The sequence below is a fragment of the Olea europaea genome, chromosome 15 (assembly GCF_002742605.1).
Source record: "Olea europaea var. sylvestris chromosome 15, O_europaea_v1, whole genome shotgun sequence".
Taxonomy (NCBI): Eukaryota; Viridiplantae; Streptophyta; class Magnoliopsida; order Lamiales; family Oleaceae; genus Olea; species Olea europaea.
In genome coordinates this window covers 10,998,454-11,014,248 of record NC_036251.1, presented here as the reverse complement: position 1 = coordinate 11,014,248, position 15,795 = coordinate 10,998,454, and the positions used below count along the sequence as shown (strand labels likewise).

The window sequence follows — 15,795 nt, the reverse complement described above, 5'->3', positions numbered from 1 at the left end:
GGTTTAAAAGTTAAAATCACTTATGACTAAAATATATATATATATATAAAATTAAAAATTGAAAATTTTACTGAGGACATATATGTAATTTTATTCTCCTAAAAAACTTTTAAAGTTGATGAATAATAATTAATAAATTCTCAAATATAGATTAATTTATTTTAGAAATGGCTTATAAAATCATTCAAAATCGATAGGATTTAAAAAAAAAAAAAAGGGCTCCTAACCGCTGTCCTAAACCCCTAAGCAGCCCTAAGGGTATTTTCTTCATATTACACTAAAGTTGGGGAACAAAAATTGTGAACTGTGAAATTGTGGAAGAGAGGGGGAAAAGGGAGACCTGTTTGGTTGCACTGACTTCATTATCAAACTTGGAAGGTAGTATCGGATTTATTTATTTGTGTCTTGCGAATGATTTAATTTCAACTCAACTCCTTAGAATTTATAATTTTATTTTATTTTTTTCAAAATTGTTGTTTCTTGATGATAATCTTCCTCTAGCAACGATTTCTCGACCTCATCTCGCTTGAATTTTTGATGCGGCGCCCCCTAAAGGGTAATCGGTGAAATATCCAGACCAAAATTTGCGCCCTGCGGTTATTATTAATATTGAAGTTTGATAAATTAGATTGTTGTCCTGTGTTAATCTTCTGGTGATTCGTAAGTAATTTTGTCTCTTGGATTTCTAAGAGGAATTATTGATAGTTATTTTGTCTAAAAAATAAAAATTAAAAGCACAAAGCTGAGGCTGAGGCTGAATTTGTAAATATTTCCGGAAAATATTAATTTTAAGCTGGGATTTCTTAATTTCTTTATTTGAAAATAGATGGAAAAGAGAAAGGTTTCCTGGATGCAAGTAATGTTATAGTATTGAATCTGGAATCCCAGAGATTTTAATTCAAATTGAACTGCTACAATTCCCATTTTTATGGTTTAAAATTACAACCAAATAAGTCTCATTCTTAATGAATTTGTGGTTGGCAGTTGGCTTTATGACTTTATTTTCTTTGCTCGGCTCAGTTTATTGCTATTGCTATATCTATCTGAAATAGTTTTCTATTTCTAAAATTCTATTCGATCTATATTACCATCTCTTCTTAAAGTTATGCATTAGCTAACTATTTCATTTGGAACTGGTCAGTTTTCTTAAGGAAGGTCTCTCTTTTGCTTCAGAGAAGTGACAAATAGTTGTTCTTAAAATGAAGGAAGAAGAAATAAATAGATGTCAGATTCAGGAATGGTATCCAAAATTTAAATCTGTAACCATAAAAACCCATATTCATGAGCTTCCGGAGTCCTTTATCCAGTACCTTCTCGATGATTCTGGTCCCTTCCTTCTGCCTCTTTCCATTTCAAATGATGATGCCCTGCCGAAAAGAGTTAGTAAGCCCGAAGAGGAAGAAGATTATGTAGTGTCGGAAGGGTCTGGAGATGAAGCCGTAGAACCATCACCTCCTCCTCGTTTCCCAGAACTAGAAATGATGATTAAAGAATCCATTGAATCCCTTGGGGGTGCTGCATTTCCCAAGCTTAACTGGAGTGCACCTAAAGACTCTGCATGGATAAGTTCAACTGGGAATCTCAAATGCACCACTTTCTCTGAGATTGCTCTTTTACTGAAGTCGTCTGACTCTCTGGTCCACGATCTTTCTCATGCATATGATCTGTGTAGTGACAAGACTGCATCAAGGCCATTGATATTTTACCTCGCACTTCGCAAGTGGTTCTGTTCCCTGCAGCCTCATATGGAATTTCGCTGCTTTGTATGCAATCGGAATCTTTTGGGAATTTGCCAACGCGAGGTCACTAATTTTTATCCCGTTCTTCTTGAGAAAGATGATTTGAAAATGATTATCAGAGATTTTTTTGTCGAGAAGGTGATGGAAAATTTTGTCTCTGAAAGTTACACATTTGATGTTTATGTCACAAGAGATGGGCGAGTAAAGATTTTGGATTTTAACCCTTGGGGTGGATTTACCTTGCCATTATTGTTTACTTGGGATGAATTAGAGCACAAGGTAAAGGAAGAAGGCTACGAATTGGAGTTCAGAATTATACAGAACCGCTGTGGGATTCGTCCAGGTTTAAAGACTGCAGTTCCTTACGATTATCTGGATATGAGCCCAGGTAGTGGTTGGGATCAGTTCCTAAGGAAGGCCGATGAAGAATCAAGGCGGCAGCTAAAATCTACTGAAGCAGGTTGATGAGTATCTGCTTATTTATGGTGAGTTAATTGGTGCTTTTTCTCACGTAAAATTCCAGTAGATGGTAGAAATTGCTACCTTCGGGTTTTTGTTTTGAGAATATCATCATGATCTAGAAAGCACAATAGGCATGAAGTGCCCCTTACAACTGCAAAAACTACAATATTTCTTAATGTTCTAAATAGATGATTGCAGCTAATTTCATCTTTATGCTACCCTCGTGTTTGATCTCTCTTCTTGTTTATAGTTTCATTCGATTTTTGTAAATTTGGCAATTGTTATTGATGTAGAACATCACTTAAAAGGTGGGCCTGTTTTAGTTAGGAGTTGACTCAAATGGACCATGCCTGGGATGGATTCCCGAGCTTAATTTTGGGCGATGAAGGATATGATTGCACCTAATTAGTAGCCTTTGAAAATAGTGGTAGCATCTCCCTACATATTTATGCTTAGACAAGATTAATGCTGAGCCTTTTCGCTTTACACAGTTTAGACGGTTGCACTAATTACTTTTTACCGTTTGCTTGAAGTAATTTTTCCTTACTGCCTTTTCGTAAGTTGCTATGCATGATCAGAACTGGAAACTTTGCAGGAATGGCGTATAATCCAGTTCAAGCTCATTTAATACCTTTGCTCCCCTGGCCCGGTAATAATCATTTGTAAAGGGGGTCGATGAAATTGCACAAGGGGACTGCTCATGGCACGTTGAATAGAACTAGAAGAGGGCCGGCCCTAAAAAATATGAGATCCCAGGCGATAAATTGGTATGAAACTCTTAAATGTAAATGAAATGAACACTTTTAAAATAAATAACTTATTTTTAACTTTCATAAAAATTAATTTATAAATTTTAAAGAAACTTTATAAGCTTAGCAAAAAATTGTATGGAAGATTTCCCTAATTTTTTTGAATTGATTCTTTTTCTAGATTTTGGTAGGTATGGGGGAAAAAAGAGAAAAAGAGAGAGAAATAGAACTGGGTAATAGTTTAATTGTAGGTCCATTTTATTTATTAAACCAAGAATGTAACTGAAGTGCCCAAATATTTTGGACCTCGTATTTAGTCCCATTTTGTTGTATTGTTGTTGCTTTTTAAAGGATAACTAAGCCCAACTCGAAAAAATAAAGAGAAATTTTTGTTAGATTTTTTGGGATTTAAATTAGGGAAAAATTCATATATCAGGTGTATTATTTACACCAATTCAAAAATCAGGTAAAAAGTTTGAAAGTTCAAAATTTAGGTATATATTTAATTAATTAAATATGATAAAGTCACTGATATAGAATTAATGGTCACTGGTACACAATTGTAAGTCATATATCATCAAATTAATTGGTTACAGATTATTTCGAGGACACATATTATCAAATATTTATATTACAATTAAACAGTTGGTCACAAATAACTAAATGGTTGGTTACTTAAGCCAAATAGTGGTCTCATATCACCATCACCAACACTATTGCACCTCCACTGCCATCATGGACACCCTCATCATGTTATTGTCATCGCCATCACTTATTTATTGATCACATATTATTAAATTAATTAGTCACGTATTATCAAATTAATTGGTTACATATTATTTCAATGTCACGAATCAAAAATTATATAGATAACAACTTATTTCGTTGGTCACAGATCAAAAAATTTATAGATCCCGGTTTATCTATCGATCACATATTTTCAAATTTATTAATCATAAGTTATCAAATTTTAAGGTCACGGTAGAAAATAGTTAGTCACAAAGAACTAAATAGTTGGTCATATACACAAAACACGTAACCGTTGATCTTGATCCCCCACTATTACTTAGTCACAAATCAATCAAATAGTTGGTCACAAACACTCTTCATCCCCTCTAGTCACAGTCGTCGTCGCTTCTGCCACCATCATTGTCACCGCCAACAATAACAACACAACCCACCACAATCCACATCTGCACAACTGGTCAAACACCATACACCGACAGTGTTGCCAACACCATTGCACACCCAACACACATACCACCACCGTATCCAACCTCACACCACCACCACCACCACCACCACCACCACAAGGAGCATCAACACCACCACCACACCCCGATTCCACCATTGTTTAAAACCACAGAAGTCCTAAACCACCACTACCACCACCACACGTAGCATTAATACAACCACCACACCCCAAAGCAACACCGCCACCACACATTGATGCTGCCCTTACTGAAAATAGTAGCTGTCCTAAACCACCACTACCACCACCATAAGCAACGTCAACACCACCACTCACCCTCATTCCGCAATTGCTGAAAACAACATCTGCACGAAAATCACTAGCCGCTATAAAGATCTTCAAGCACGTAATGACACCTCCGCCGTTCAGATTGTCAGTGTGTCGTATACCACCACTAGAAATCACGGTGCCATCGCCCCATAATCAACTAAAATGGGGTGTAATCAACAGCATCTATGTGGCAAGCATGAGCGTTGCCTTTAGCAGATTTGCAGCGGTGGTATCTTGTCGGAAAAGCTGCAGTGGCATTTGCAATCGAAACATTTCTGCATTTGCAGCTTTGCAATGATGTCTGCATGAGATTTGCATTTGGAATAGCTCGTCGGAGCTTAACTCATGGTGGTGTGTCGAGTGCCGGATTGACGGCAAAGAACGAGGAGAGAGTTAAGATAGAGAGAGATTTAGGTTTTTAAAATGATGGTGAGGTTGATTAATTATGATATTAGTATTAATATTAAAATATATAATTATTACCTGATTTATGATTAATTAAACTTTGAACCTGGTTTTTTAAAGTAATCTTTTAATACCGATTACTCTGTAATTTCCACTTTAAATATTTTCGAGGCCTTCTATATCTTGAGGCCCAAGGAAATGGCTTAGTTTGCCTTGGGTCAAGGTCGAGCCTGAACCAGAAGTTGGTGCAATAGCTAGCCAAAAATGGCGTGTTATAGGCAATATCAAGAAGTGTCGACCCTGACTATAGACGGAGTAGGCGATTATCTAAGACCCCTCATTTAGTAAGGGCCCCCAAATTTTTTTATTAGGTATATAAAATAAAGATTTTTCTTTTTTTCTTTTTTTAAGAAAATTTAAATTCTTAAAAGTTTAAAAGGAGTCTTTAATACACTATTGACTTTACATTGCGCATGTTTTTTTCGTTGTTTTTAGGTTGACTCTTTGTTTTCTCTCTTTTTTCTCATTTTTTTTCTTTGCCATTTTTTTCTGCATAATCATGCCTAGGCGCCCATTAGCAGTCAATGATTGCCGTTGAACGCTAAATAAGGCGCCAAGCCATTTGGCTTGATGTTTGCGCTGCGCATCCCGCCTAGGCGCCAAGGCGTGCCTTTTAAAACACAATTTCAAGTTTTATTTTATTTTCTATACTTATTAGTCATCCTTAATTCTCCGTCCCCAAATTCAACCCTCTACAAATTTTATAGCTTACATTTACAGTTTTTGATAGTAATATTGATATGTATAATTTTATTTTATTTTATTTTTTAAAAATTCACCTCTTTGGGTATTCTTATTTTTCTTTTTGGTATTTTAAAATTTATTCGTCTTTCGATATTGATAGGAACGTATTAAAATTGTTAGTTTTTTAATTGTTAGATCTATATCCCATTTGATATAAAAGGAAAGCATTAATGCTTACTGACTAGAGTACTAGAATCATTAATGACATTTTACATATTATGTGGTTATAATAGTCATAGTCCCATTTGATTCTCATTCTTATAAGAATGAAAATGAAAAATATAGTCGTTATGGGATCCACACAAGAGAGAGGAAGTCAAATATGATGACTTGATGTGATGGATAACAGTCATATTTTTCATTTTTTTGCCAAAGAATGGAAAACAAACGGGACCTTAATATTATACTTTGTGACAACACGATAATCTTCTGAAATATTTGTATAATGTAAGTTGTGTTTTTTTTTTCGAGAATATCCATTCTATATTCATTTGAAATAAATATAATTTTAATAATACTGTTTCATGAACATAAATATTCAATTCTGTTAAAAAAATAATAATAATTAAATGTATTTTTCGAAAATATTCAAGAATTTAAAGTTGTGCTGTTTCGGATCAATAATACCATTATGTATCAAAATACAAACATACGCTTGTTTAGGATCATTAGCTAAATCAACAGATTTTAACGGTGTAAAACTTTACAAATATGATATTTAATATAATGAAATGACTTTTAAGAATAGATTTACTTCGATTTGAAAGATTTAGAAAACCTTGAATCGTAGTTATTTCTCACAAAAGATTTCAAAGACGTAAATTCGAAAAATTGTAGTATTTAAAAAATCGCTGTTGTTTACGTGGCTATTTTTCATAAATAAATCGTTGAATTTTGATCTTAAACGTTGGATTAGAAGAACATTAAGGCCCCGTTTGATTGCACGAAATTTTCCATGGAACTTGGAATTCGAATTCCAACTTCCACTTTTGGCCTGTTTGATTGACAAAATTTTCCAGGGAATTGATTTTCCATGAATTTCTAGGTACAACACCTTAAAGCGTGATTTTCCACCTTTTTTTTTCCTAGGGGATAGGTGGTTTTTGGTTTTCCACCTTTTTTTTTAATTTTTTTTTGGCTTTTTTTATTTTTTTTTTTAATTGTTGGCAATGGGAACAAATTTTAGGAATAATTGTAAAAGAGGATATTCCTGAAATTGACAATTTTCACGTAAAACAAAATCAAACGAACATCAAAAAATACTTTTACTTCAACATTTTCCACGTGAAAAATTTATACAATCAAACACAATAATTTACAATTTCCATCAAAACAATTTCTAGGTAATTCAATTCCTTGGAATTCATTTTCTTTCCATGTAATTTTCCTACTTGTAATCAAACGCACCCTAAGTTTTGAAGGTCTTGTCCAAATTCCATTACGATCGGATAATAGAATGTCGATATCAAATTTTCTGTTTATTTTGTGTGAACTTATTCGTGTTGATAACTTGTTATAAAACTAAAGGAATTCAAAACTAAAGTGTGTAATTTTATTATAATAATGCTCATATTTATATGTTTAAAAGGAAAGTTATAATATGGACTATTATAGTAGATAAGATTTATCCAAGTATCATGACAAGTCAAATAGTCATCAATATAGACATTTGATAGTTTATTATTATTTTTGTAATCTAGAACATTTTATTTAATAAAAAAAAATTATTATTATTTTTTTAATAGGACTCCATATTTAAAATTGAGAGCTGCTGGAGATTCAGGGCCACATGGCCCCTGGATTTCCAGGCACCCCCTAGGGGCGGGGGTGGATGAGAAGACATTTCCTTTAAAGTTAGCTTAAGGTCCCATAACCTCGGTGGAGACTTTCCACCTCTTCAGCATTTGAACGTATTGATATTTTTTTGCTACATGTTATAAGTATAGAGTTTTTTGACATAAAATCTTTACTAACAACATGACAAGGCATCATTGGAAGATGGAAAAAGAAAAATGTCCAACTGTGCACTGTCACATCAACTTCGGTACATATTCTGTAAAAAATTTCCTGTACTCACGGCATTTTTTTTTTTCAAAGAACATGGAGTTTTTCCCCTACCATGATAATGACTCACGGACTGGTAAAAAACAAACACGATGTTATTTTTCAAAAGCTTGATGGATTGAGTACAATAACTCAGTCTAAACTGCATCAAATAAGAGTGTTGCTACATAAAGAAAGCAAGTGACTAAGTTCAATGCAATCTCACGAACGACTCCCTGCCCTCCTCATGGGCGGCCAGCATCTTTTTCGCAGCCTTTTCAAAAAGTTCATGCAGTCTTGAATACTGGAACACTTTCAGAAGGTGGTAATGTCACTGAACGCAGTAGCTCCAACGAGAACACTAGCCCTAAAAAATGTGAAAGGATAGTATTTGCAGATGCCTGTAACACAAGAAGCAGATGAGAAGACACAAAATTTCTCATTATCTGCTATTAGAAGCAATTGTCAAGGCAGCAAACAGATTGCGTTTAGTTATGTTTTTTGGTTCACATATATGTGTAAAAATGAAAGATAGGAAATAAGAACATAACAAACTTTCGAATCATGAAATAAAAATTGGCAGGGCAGGTGCATATCTAGAAGATTAAAACCATATCAAGTATAAAAATGTTGGAACTAGTTCATGAAGAATACCTGCACCAAGAACACATCCAAGGCAAGAACAGGACTATTACCAGGAGGGATACCCTGGTAATAAGGATTGGCTGAAGTTGTAAGAGCTTTAGCCACCAACAAACCAACAGTTGCTTGCATACCAAGTATAGCAGCACCCATCCCCAACAGGTTTACTACTATTCCATTTTTCAGGCTTCTTACGACATCCGCACGAGGAGGAGCCTGAACACATTAGACTTGGGGCTGAATTAACTATATACAAAAAAAATAAAAAAAAAATAAAACTGAGTCTTATTGAAGTAATATAGAAGAACATGTGCAAGCTCGAAAGGAATTCAAGGATGAATATTTGTCATTTTTTTGCCAGCGCAAAATTGTTCTCTCTTTCCCTCAAAACATGCTTAAACTTGGCAATGTTCTGTAAATTATTCATCATCATTGATAAATGATATGGAGCCATAAGATTTAAGAAAAAACAAACAGGGGTGGCAAAATGGCTGAGTAGTTCGTCGGCTTGTCAAAGCTCCTCGTTTTGGGATGAGCTTGAGGTGGAGCTGAGCGGGTTCGTTCGGCGAGCCAAGCAAGCCTCAGCTCATCGAGTTTGTGAATGGCTCGTGGGCACATAAAAAATGTAAACAAAAAAAGTCAAAATATTTTTTTAAAAAATCTTGAGCTCGTGGGCTCGACTTGGCTTGAGTTGCTCAAGCTCGGCTTGTGCTTGAATGAGCTTGAGCTCAGCTCGTGGGTAGATGGGCCATTGCCACCACTAAAAACAAAGGCTTATACAGTGAGCAAAATGATTTAGGTCAATTTTACAAAGTAATATGGACAAATGCCCTTAAACATGTTTTTGACTTCTTAACTCCATCTGTCTAAAAAATGTGAGATTCAATATGACATTTAATATTGTTTAGACAACAATGTAGCATCAAATGTTAAGTGATTTTCAATGCACATTCATTATGACAAAAGAACCACTTAATTCAAACGGTAACATGGAACAACATCAATCAGCATGCTATAACAAGTAGATATGAATCGAGAAGGTAACATGGTAGTAGAAGTTTAAAAACCTTTTGGAGAAATATAATAATCTCTTCAGTCAAAATTGAGATCTTACCTTCGAAGGATCGTTAGCTGTTTTTCGAAGCTTATCAGATAAACGAATATAGCCAAATGACCAGAAGACAGAGACGAAAGCAGCTGCAATACCACCAGCAGTTGCATAAAAGGTAGCTGGTGATGTAACCTTCCCAGTAATAACAACTGAAAATGAAAGGATCACAGCAGCAACAACCGTGCAAACTAACTGTCCCCAAAATCCTAAACCTCCCAATCTCTTGAAATACCTAGATGTGCTCTCTAATCTTTTTGAAACCTAAAAACCATCAGTCAAGCAGCAAACATCAACTCAAGGACTTTCATTCTAATTAAGAAATAAATAAGGTACAAAAAAACGTTACAGATCATTAAAAGGTGTTCAAAAGACACTCAATCCGAAGCTATAAAACTGAAATTCGTGAAACGAATTGTTTAACCAGAAATGCCTGCGTAGACTGAGCCATTTGGCTGAACTGGAATGAGAACCAACCACACCAGCTTCGATTGTTTTTGTTATTCCAATTCCAAGTCCAATGCAGATAATAACTTTGCTCAAAATTCAAATTAATATATTTTCTGTAATTTAAAGACTCAATTCTGTACTGATACCCAATTTATAACAAGCAATTGTCTGTTTAAAATACAAAAACCAGCAGTCGATAATCATATGTTACCCCCCAAAACCCTAAATCCTAAATTCAAACTAATAGAAATATATTTCTAAAATCCTAAATACAAATTTCGACTCAATGTCATAAGAACTTACACATACAAATATCGAAATGTTCACGCATATAAATATTTCTCATTGTGTAGCACTGAACATAGAGAAAGAGACCTGAGCTAGTTTGGCCTTTTCTGAATCGTCACTAGGAGAACTAGAAGCTGCAGCAATGGGGGAGGAAGCAAGGGTATTTCTACCATAATTTTTGAGAATCAAGTTGGGTGAAGATAAAAATTGGAGTGATTTTACTGAAGACAGAGATGAACGAAGGTTAGGCGTGGCGTAAGAGGAAATCAATGGGCGGTGGAGATAGCAGGGCAGAAACTTTGCTATCCTCGACGAGAACGGCGGAGCTGATAGTGCGACGCCGGAGCAAGCTGCCGGCGAGAGTAGAGTCTGCATAGCTTTAAAGAACAAACTTTTCGGTGAAGCAAAGAATGGCTTTTTATTCCATCATCTTTTTCCTTCGATATTTCGTCTCTTTAGTTTCCATTTTCAATAGTTAGTAGATTTTAATTAGGGTTACTTTTAAGTTTGACCACGGAGGACATTTCACTTTAAGAAAATCATGAATATTATTACATTGGCCACTTGAATGTTAAAAGACAAAGATGTTCTTAAATGTATTATACAATTATAAAACAATGTATCGTTAAAAAAGACTTTACTACCCTTTTAGTTAATAATTGAAAACCAAACACTTCCCCACTTATAAAACTTCAAAACGAGCTTCCAAATCAGAAAAAACTCTCATATTTCATCTGCTTGAACCTCAACATCTCAAAAAACGTTGAAACGCTGAAGTCGAAATTTTTTTTCATATCTATTTCTTCAAATCGTTAAGTATATTTACGCATGTTTAACTTCTTTTTCCGTAAATTAGTATACGTTTGAATAGAGAAAATTTATTTCGACATAGTAATAGTTAGTATTAATTTTTTTTGGCAGGTCTTACGTATGAAAAAAAAAATTGAACAGATCCATAATTTTTTTCTTCTACGTAATGCGGAAAACAGAAAAGTAGTAGGCTATTTGGCTGTGTGACTGTTGGCTGTTAAGGAGCCAAACAGTCGGCTGTTAACAGTCAACTGTCTATTGACAGCCGACTGTTGGCACTAATTTTTGTTGGCAATGCATTATTTTTTCTTATAATTAATAAATGAAGTTGATTAAATCCATTTCTTCATGCAGATATGATAATTCCCGTCTGTTATTTCGGTGATTTCGAATTGAATGAAAATAATCGGTGAGAATGGAGATGGACGAGTGACATACGTAGTTGTATTGCAATTCTCATAACAGAGAATCACCATACTTAGAAATGTACCACGATTTGCAAAATAAGTTGAATGTCGATCAATTTCAATACGATGTGCAATTGAGATATCTATTCAACGGTTATGGGGATTCATCCATTCCGATGCCACCGATATTCGTTACTAATAATGTTGAATTGAATTATCTATTAGAATTGAATAAAATGCATCGGACTCCGACTGCTCTTGGTGTGACTTTAATTACGAAGGATGTTATCGAAGGTGAACGCGAAGATTCAGATAGAGCGGATAACAATGATCGAGATTTTTGGGAGACAGTGGAGATAGTTCCTGCGGATGATGTGGTTATTCCTGAGACAGTTGCTTTTGATCGTGATGTCGCTGTTACGCGCAGAATTCCGTCGACGGTTGAAGACAATGAGAATATAAACGAGTTTAAAAATGAGAATTTGATTGCTTTATCCCGACAGAGACATGAGCCGGGTGGGAACTCACAGGTTGGAACAAGTGGACCGTCCTCCAATTCTTCCCGTGTGGCTCCTGATTATGAGAATTTGTATGTCGAGCAACTGTTTGAAACCAAGAAAAATTTGCACGAAGCTGTGCACCGGCTGAAATTAAAATATAACTTTAAATTCAAGGTAAAGAAATCAAACAAGTCATTGTTGATAGTTACCTGCATCGAAAGCAGTTGCAATTGGCGCTTGAGAGCAATGAAGATGAATACGAATGAGTGTTTCGTAATTCGTAAGTATTCACGGGAACATACTTGCGAAGTGGGAATTCTTCGAAACGATCATAGGCAAGCTCGAGCATGGTTTATTGGTCGACAGATAATGTACAAGTATCAGGACCCACAGACGATCTACAGACTTTCGGATATCATTAACGACGTCCGTCAAGAGTATGGAGTGGTAATGAGCTACCACAAAGCCTGGAAGGCCAAAGAATGTGCGTTGGAGGATTTAATGGGATCGACTAAGGAGAGCTATGCTAAATTGGCCAGGTATTGCCATAACATGGGGAGAACTAATCCTGGCACGACATTTTTTTATTGAGACGGGGGGCGATAATTGTTTTAAGTATTTCTTCATGACTCTCGGACAATGTATTCAAGGTTTTCAAAATGCAATGCGACCCGTAATTCTAGTTGATGGTACAACTCTGAAAACTAAATATCAAGGCAAATTAATTATTGCTACATGTCAAGATGCCAACATCCAAATTTACCCTATTGCATTCGGCATAGTCGACGGCGAGAATGATCTACCCATGCGTTGGTTCTTTTCAAAACTGAGGGAAGTGATCGGGAAAGTCAAAGACCCTGCCTTTGTAACCGATCAGGGACAATCTATAATAAACGGTATCGTTAAAGTTTTTTCAGAGGCACATCACGGGTATTGCATGTACCATATACAAGGTAATTTGAAAACTAGGTATCGGGGCAAATGTATCGTTTCATTGTTTAGGAGAGCAGCCGAAGCTTACAGTGCTGAAGAGTGTAATAAGTTTATGTTTGAGATAGAAAGTAAATCATTACCGGCGTTGGAGTATCTAACGAACATGGGGATCGAACATTGGGCGCGGTCATACTTTCCAGGACGTCGATACAACATGATGACGTCGAATAACGCGGAGTCTCTCAATGCATTGTTTAAGAAGGATCGAGAGTTACCAATTCTCACAATGATTGAGAATATTTGTGACAAGTTGCAACAGTGGTTTCATGACCGACGTGCGGCATCACAGAGTTACAGTAGCGTGCTGGCCCCAGCTCAAGAGGAGAAACTCTTTAAGGCAGCAGAGGTTGCGAGGAAGTTGAATGTGAAAGCACTAGATGAGTTCTGCTTCTCCGTGCAATGTGCACGTAATACGGCATATATGGTGGACTTGACTGATAACGCATGTACTTGTACGAGATTTCAATTGGAGAGTTTTCCATGTGAGCATGCAGTTGCAGTGGCCATGTATCGAGGCTTTGCAGCGAGAACGTTATGCTCTTTGTATTATACGACTAAGTCTTGGAGAACAGCATATGCGGAGACTATATTTTCTCTGCCGAATGAAACCGAGTGGGAAGTTCCAGAGCACATTCTCCCGTTTTATGATTTGTTGCCATTAGCAGTTGAACCGCGTGGTCCTGGACGTCCAAATACATCTAGAATACCATCTATCATAGAGTTTCCTCGACCGCATAGGTGTGGCAGGTGCAGAGCCATAGGGCATACTCGACAATTTTGTACCAGTCAAATTCCCCTAAATGACAATTAGACAAGTATGTTCAATATTTATTCTTCATAAATGTTCAATGTTCTATATTTATTCTTGATAAACGATATTTACAATGATTCACATGAAAAAATTAGTTCCATTCTCAGCATGTGTAAAATAACAAAAAATCAACTTATAGAAAATAATTATATACATTGAACACAAATTTACAATTATTTCATAATAAAAATAATAATTAAATTTATAATGTGAATATTATATACATCAAACACAAATTTACAATTATTTCATAATCACAAAAAATAATTAAATTTACAATTTGAATGTTACATATATTTAATACAAATTTACGAGTCACCATTAAATTCGAACAAATCACATGCTAGCTTCTTTCTCCAGTTCTGTATTCACGATTGGTTGATTCCATCAACCTTATATCCTATACTTGAAAATTCAACGTACTTAATGGCAAATATGCCGCAGTCGCCGCTACAATTGAACAAGAATGGATCAGTTCAGTACTGTATAGTTAAAAAACTAAATCTGAAAGATGAAAACAACAAAGTTCAAACACTTACCTTACGGACTGTCGCGATGTCGTCGTGTTCCGAACAATCTGCAGTCTGTCCTGTACAGTCATCCCCGCTTATCTGGCCATCATGGGAACAATTACAGCTATGGACTCCAAGTTTTGCTCCAACTGGCCTTGCATCAACATGAACGATCTGGGTCGTACACATATATAGTCATGTCAGCAAAAACGATCTCCAGCGTAACATAGTGCTTATTGATGCACGCTGGAATGTACATATGTGTACAACCCTCCCATGATTTTCCCCCGACACTCGGCGATAATCCTATGACCCACTCGAGCATATATTCGGGCACCGTGTACTCATTACCCATAAGTTGGAACGACTGATACTCTATGGTAACGGCACGCAGGAACTCGGTGTTTAATATGACTCGACCATGGACGTCAAATGATTTTGGATGTCTCTGAGCTCGATCTCGTAGCAAGTCCATGGCCAAGTCGATGTGCTGCATCAAGAAACACCAAAAAATTATTTGTTATTCATTTAATAAACACAAAATGACGTATACATACAAAACACGAAATGAATAGTTCACTTACATCGTCGGTGAGCCAAGCTCCCGAAGTCGTGATATCGTGGAACCACTTGTAAGCATCCAAGACCGTCCGGTTGCCTATCGTGCGGGTAGCTCTGAAAAAAAGGGAAATGTTAAAATAAGCATATACGAGTTAGCGTACAGTGCTTTATTAAAATCATACAATACTTACCCGAGAATAATTTTCCTTCACTCCGTCTCGAATGCTTTCCACTTGACATTGTCCACCTCTCTGAATAAGTTTGGGTGCGTCCCATCGATGAACATCCTCCTCTTGGCCTCAGCCGTGAAGGGGGAAACAACATACTGTGACGACACTCTCAACCTCTTGCCGACCACCTACTCCGTCTCATCAACAGCATGTCTCTTACCCTCAATCACGATGGGCGTCCTCTCGCCCTCCGGGGCCCCCTCCTCCGTCACCACCTCATCTGTCCCTCCCATCGAGGCCACCTCCTCCGTCGCCACTTCATCCATTCCCCCATCAGCGCCTCCCCCTCCATCGCCACCTCCTCTGCCCCTCCCATCGAGACCTCCCCCTCTGTTTCCACCTCCTCCGTCTCTCCCATCGGTGGCTCCCCCCAGTCTCCCCCCATCGGGGCCACCCTATCCCCCTTCATAGACAACCAGAATGACTCTAATGTCTCGTCATGCCAAAAATGTGGGTGACCCCCCTCTCAATCACCATCTCTGCCACCCTCTCGATCATCTCCACCATCCCCTCTGTCCCCTCATCGCCTAGCGGCTAAATCTCCTCTAAGTGTCGCTGCCGCATCCTGAAGGTCGACAACGCAAGACCGTAGCATTCCAACATCATGGGATAGATTGTCAACCCTCCCTGTCAACTCTCGTCCCCTATCGTCGACCCTCCCTGTCAGATAGTCGACCTTTCCCGTTAGATCGTCGACCCTCCCGATCAACTCTCATCCCAGATCATCGAACCTCTCTGTCAAGTCTCGTCGTAGCGCGC

At 36.9% G+C, this 15,795-nt stretch overlaps 3 protein-coding genes across 4 annotated transcripts; 1 reads left to right on the top strand and 2 right to left on the bottom strand.

Annotated features, from left to right (window-relative positions):
• The first annotated feature begins 208 nt into the window (after positions 1-208).
• On the top strand, positions 209-3,282 carry LOC111410144 (cell division cycle protein 123 homolog). Of its 2 annotated transcripts, XM_023040363.1 has the most exons (3): positions 209-378; positions 1,142-2,224; positions 2,797-3,282. In XM_023040363.1, the coding sequence occupies exon 2, from the start codon at positions 1,200-1,202 to the stop codon at positions 2,202-2,204; it is 1,005 nt and encodes a 334-aa protein (XP_022896131.1). In that variant the 5' UTR covers positions 209-378; positions 1,142-1,199; the 3' UTR covers positions 2,205-2,224; positions 2,797-3,282. The 2 variants fall into 2 exon arrangements, with proteins under 2 accessions (XP_022896131.1, XP_022896132.1); XM_023040364.1 differs by lacking the exon at positions 209-378 and having other exon boundaries at positions 385-2,224.
• Positions 3,283-7,672: 4,390 nt separating this feature from the next.
• Positions 7,673-10,681, bottom strand: LOC111410143 (protein TIC 21, chloroplastic-like). Its single transcript, XM_023040362.1, has 4 exons — positions 10,300-10,681; positions 9,481-9,738; positions 8,379-8,582; positions 7,673-8,125 (listed from the first exon to the last, which is right to left on the bottom strand). The coding sequence occupies exons 1-4, from the start codon at positions 10,585-10,587 to the stop codon at positions 8,012-8,014; spliced, it is 864 nt and encodes a 287-aa protein (XP_022896130.1). The 5' UTR covers positions 10,588-10,681; the 3' UTR covers positions 7,673-8,011.
• Positions 10,682-15,164: 4,483 nt separating this feature from the next.
• On the bottom strand, positions 15,165-15,543 carry LOC111411222 (ctenidin-3-like). Its single transcript, XM_023041777.1, has 2 exons — positions 15,511-15,543; positions 15,165-15,431 (listed from the first exon to the last, which is right to left on the bottom strand). The coding sequence occupies exons 1-2, from the start codon at positions 15,541-15,543 to the stop codon at positions 15,165-15,167; spliced, it is 300 nt and encodes a 99-aa protein (XP_022897545.1).
• Positions 15,544-15,795: the final 252 nt, after the last annotated feature.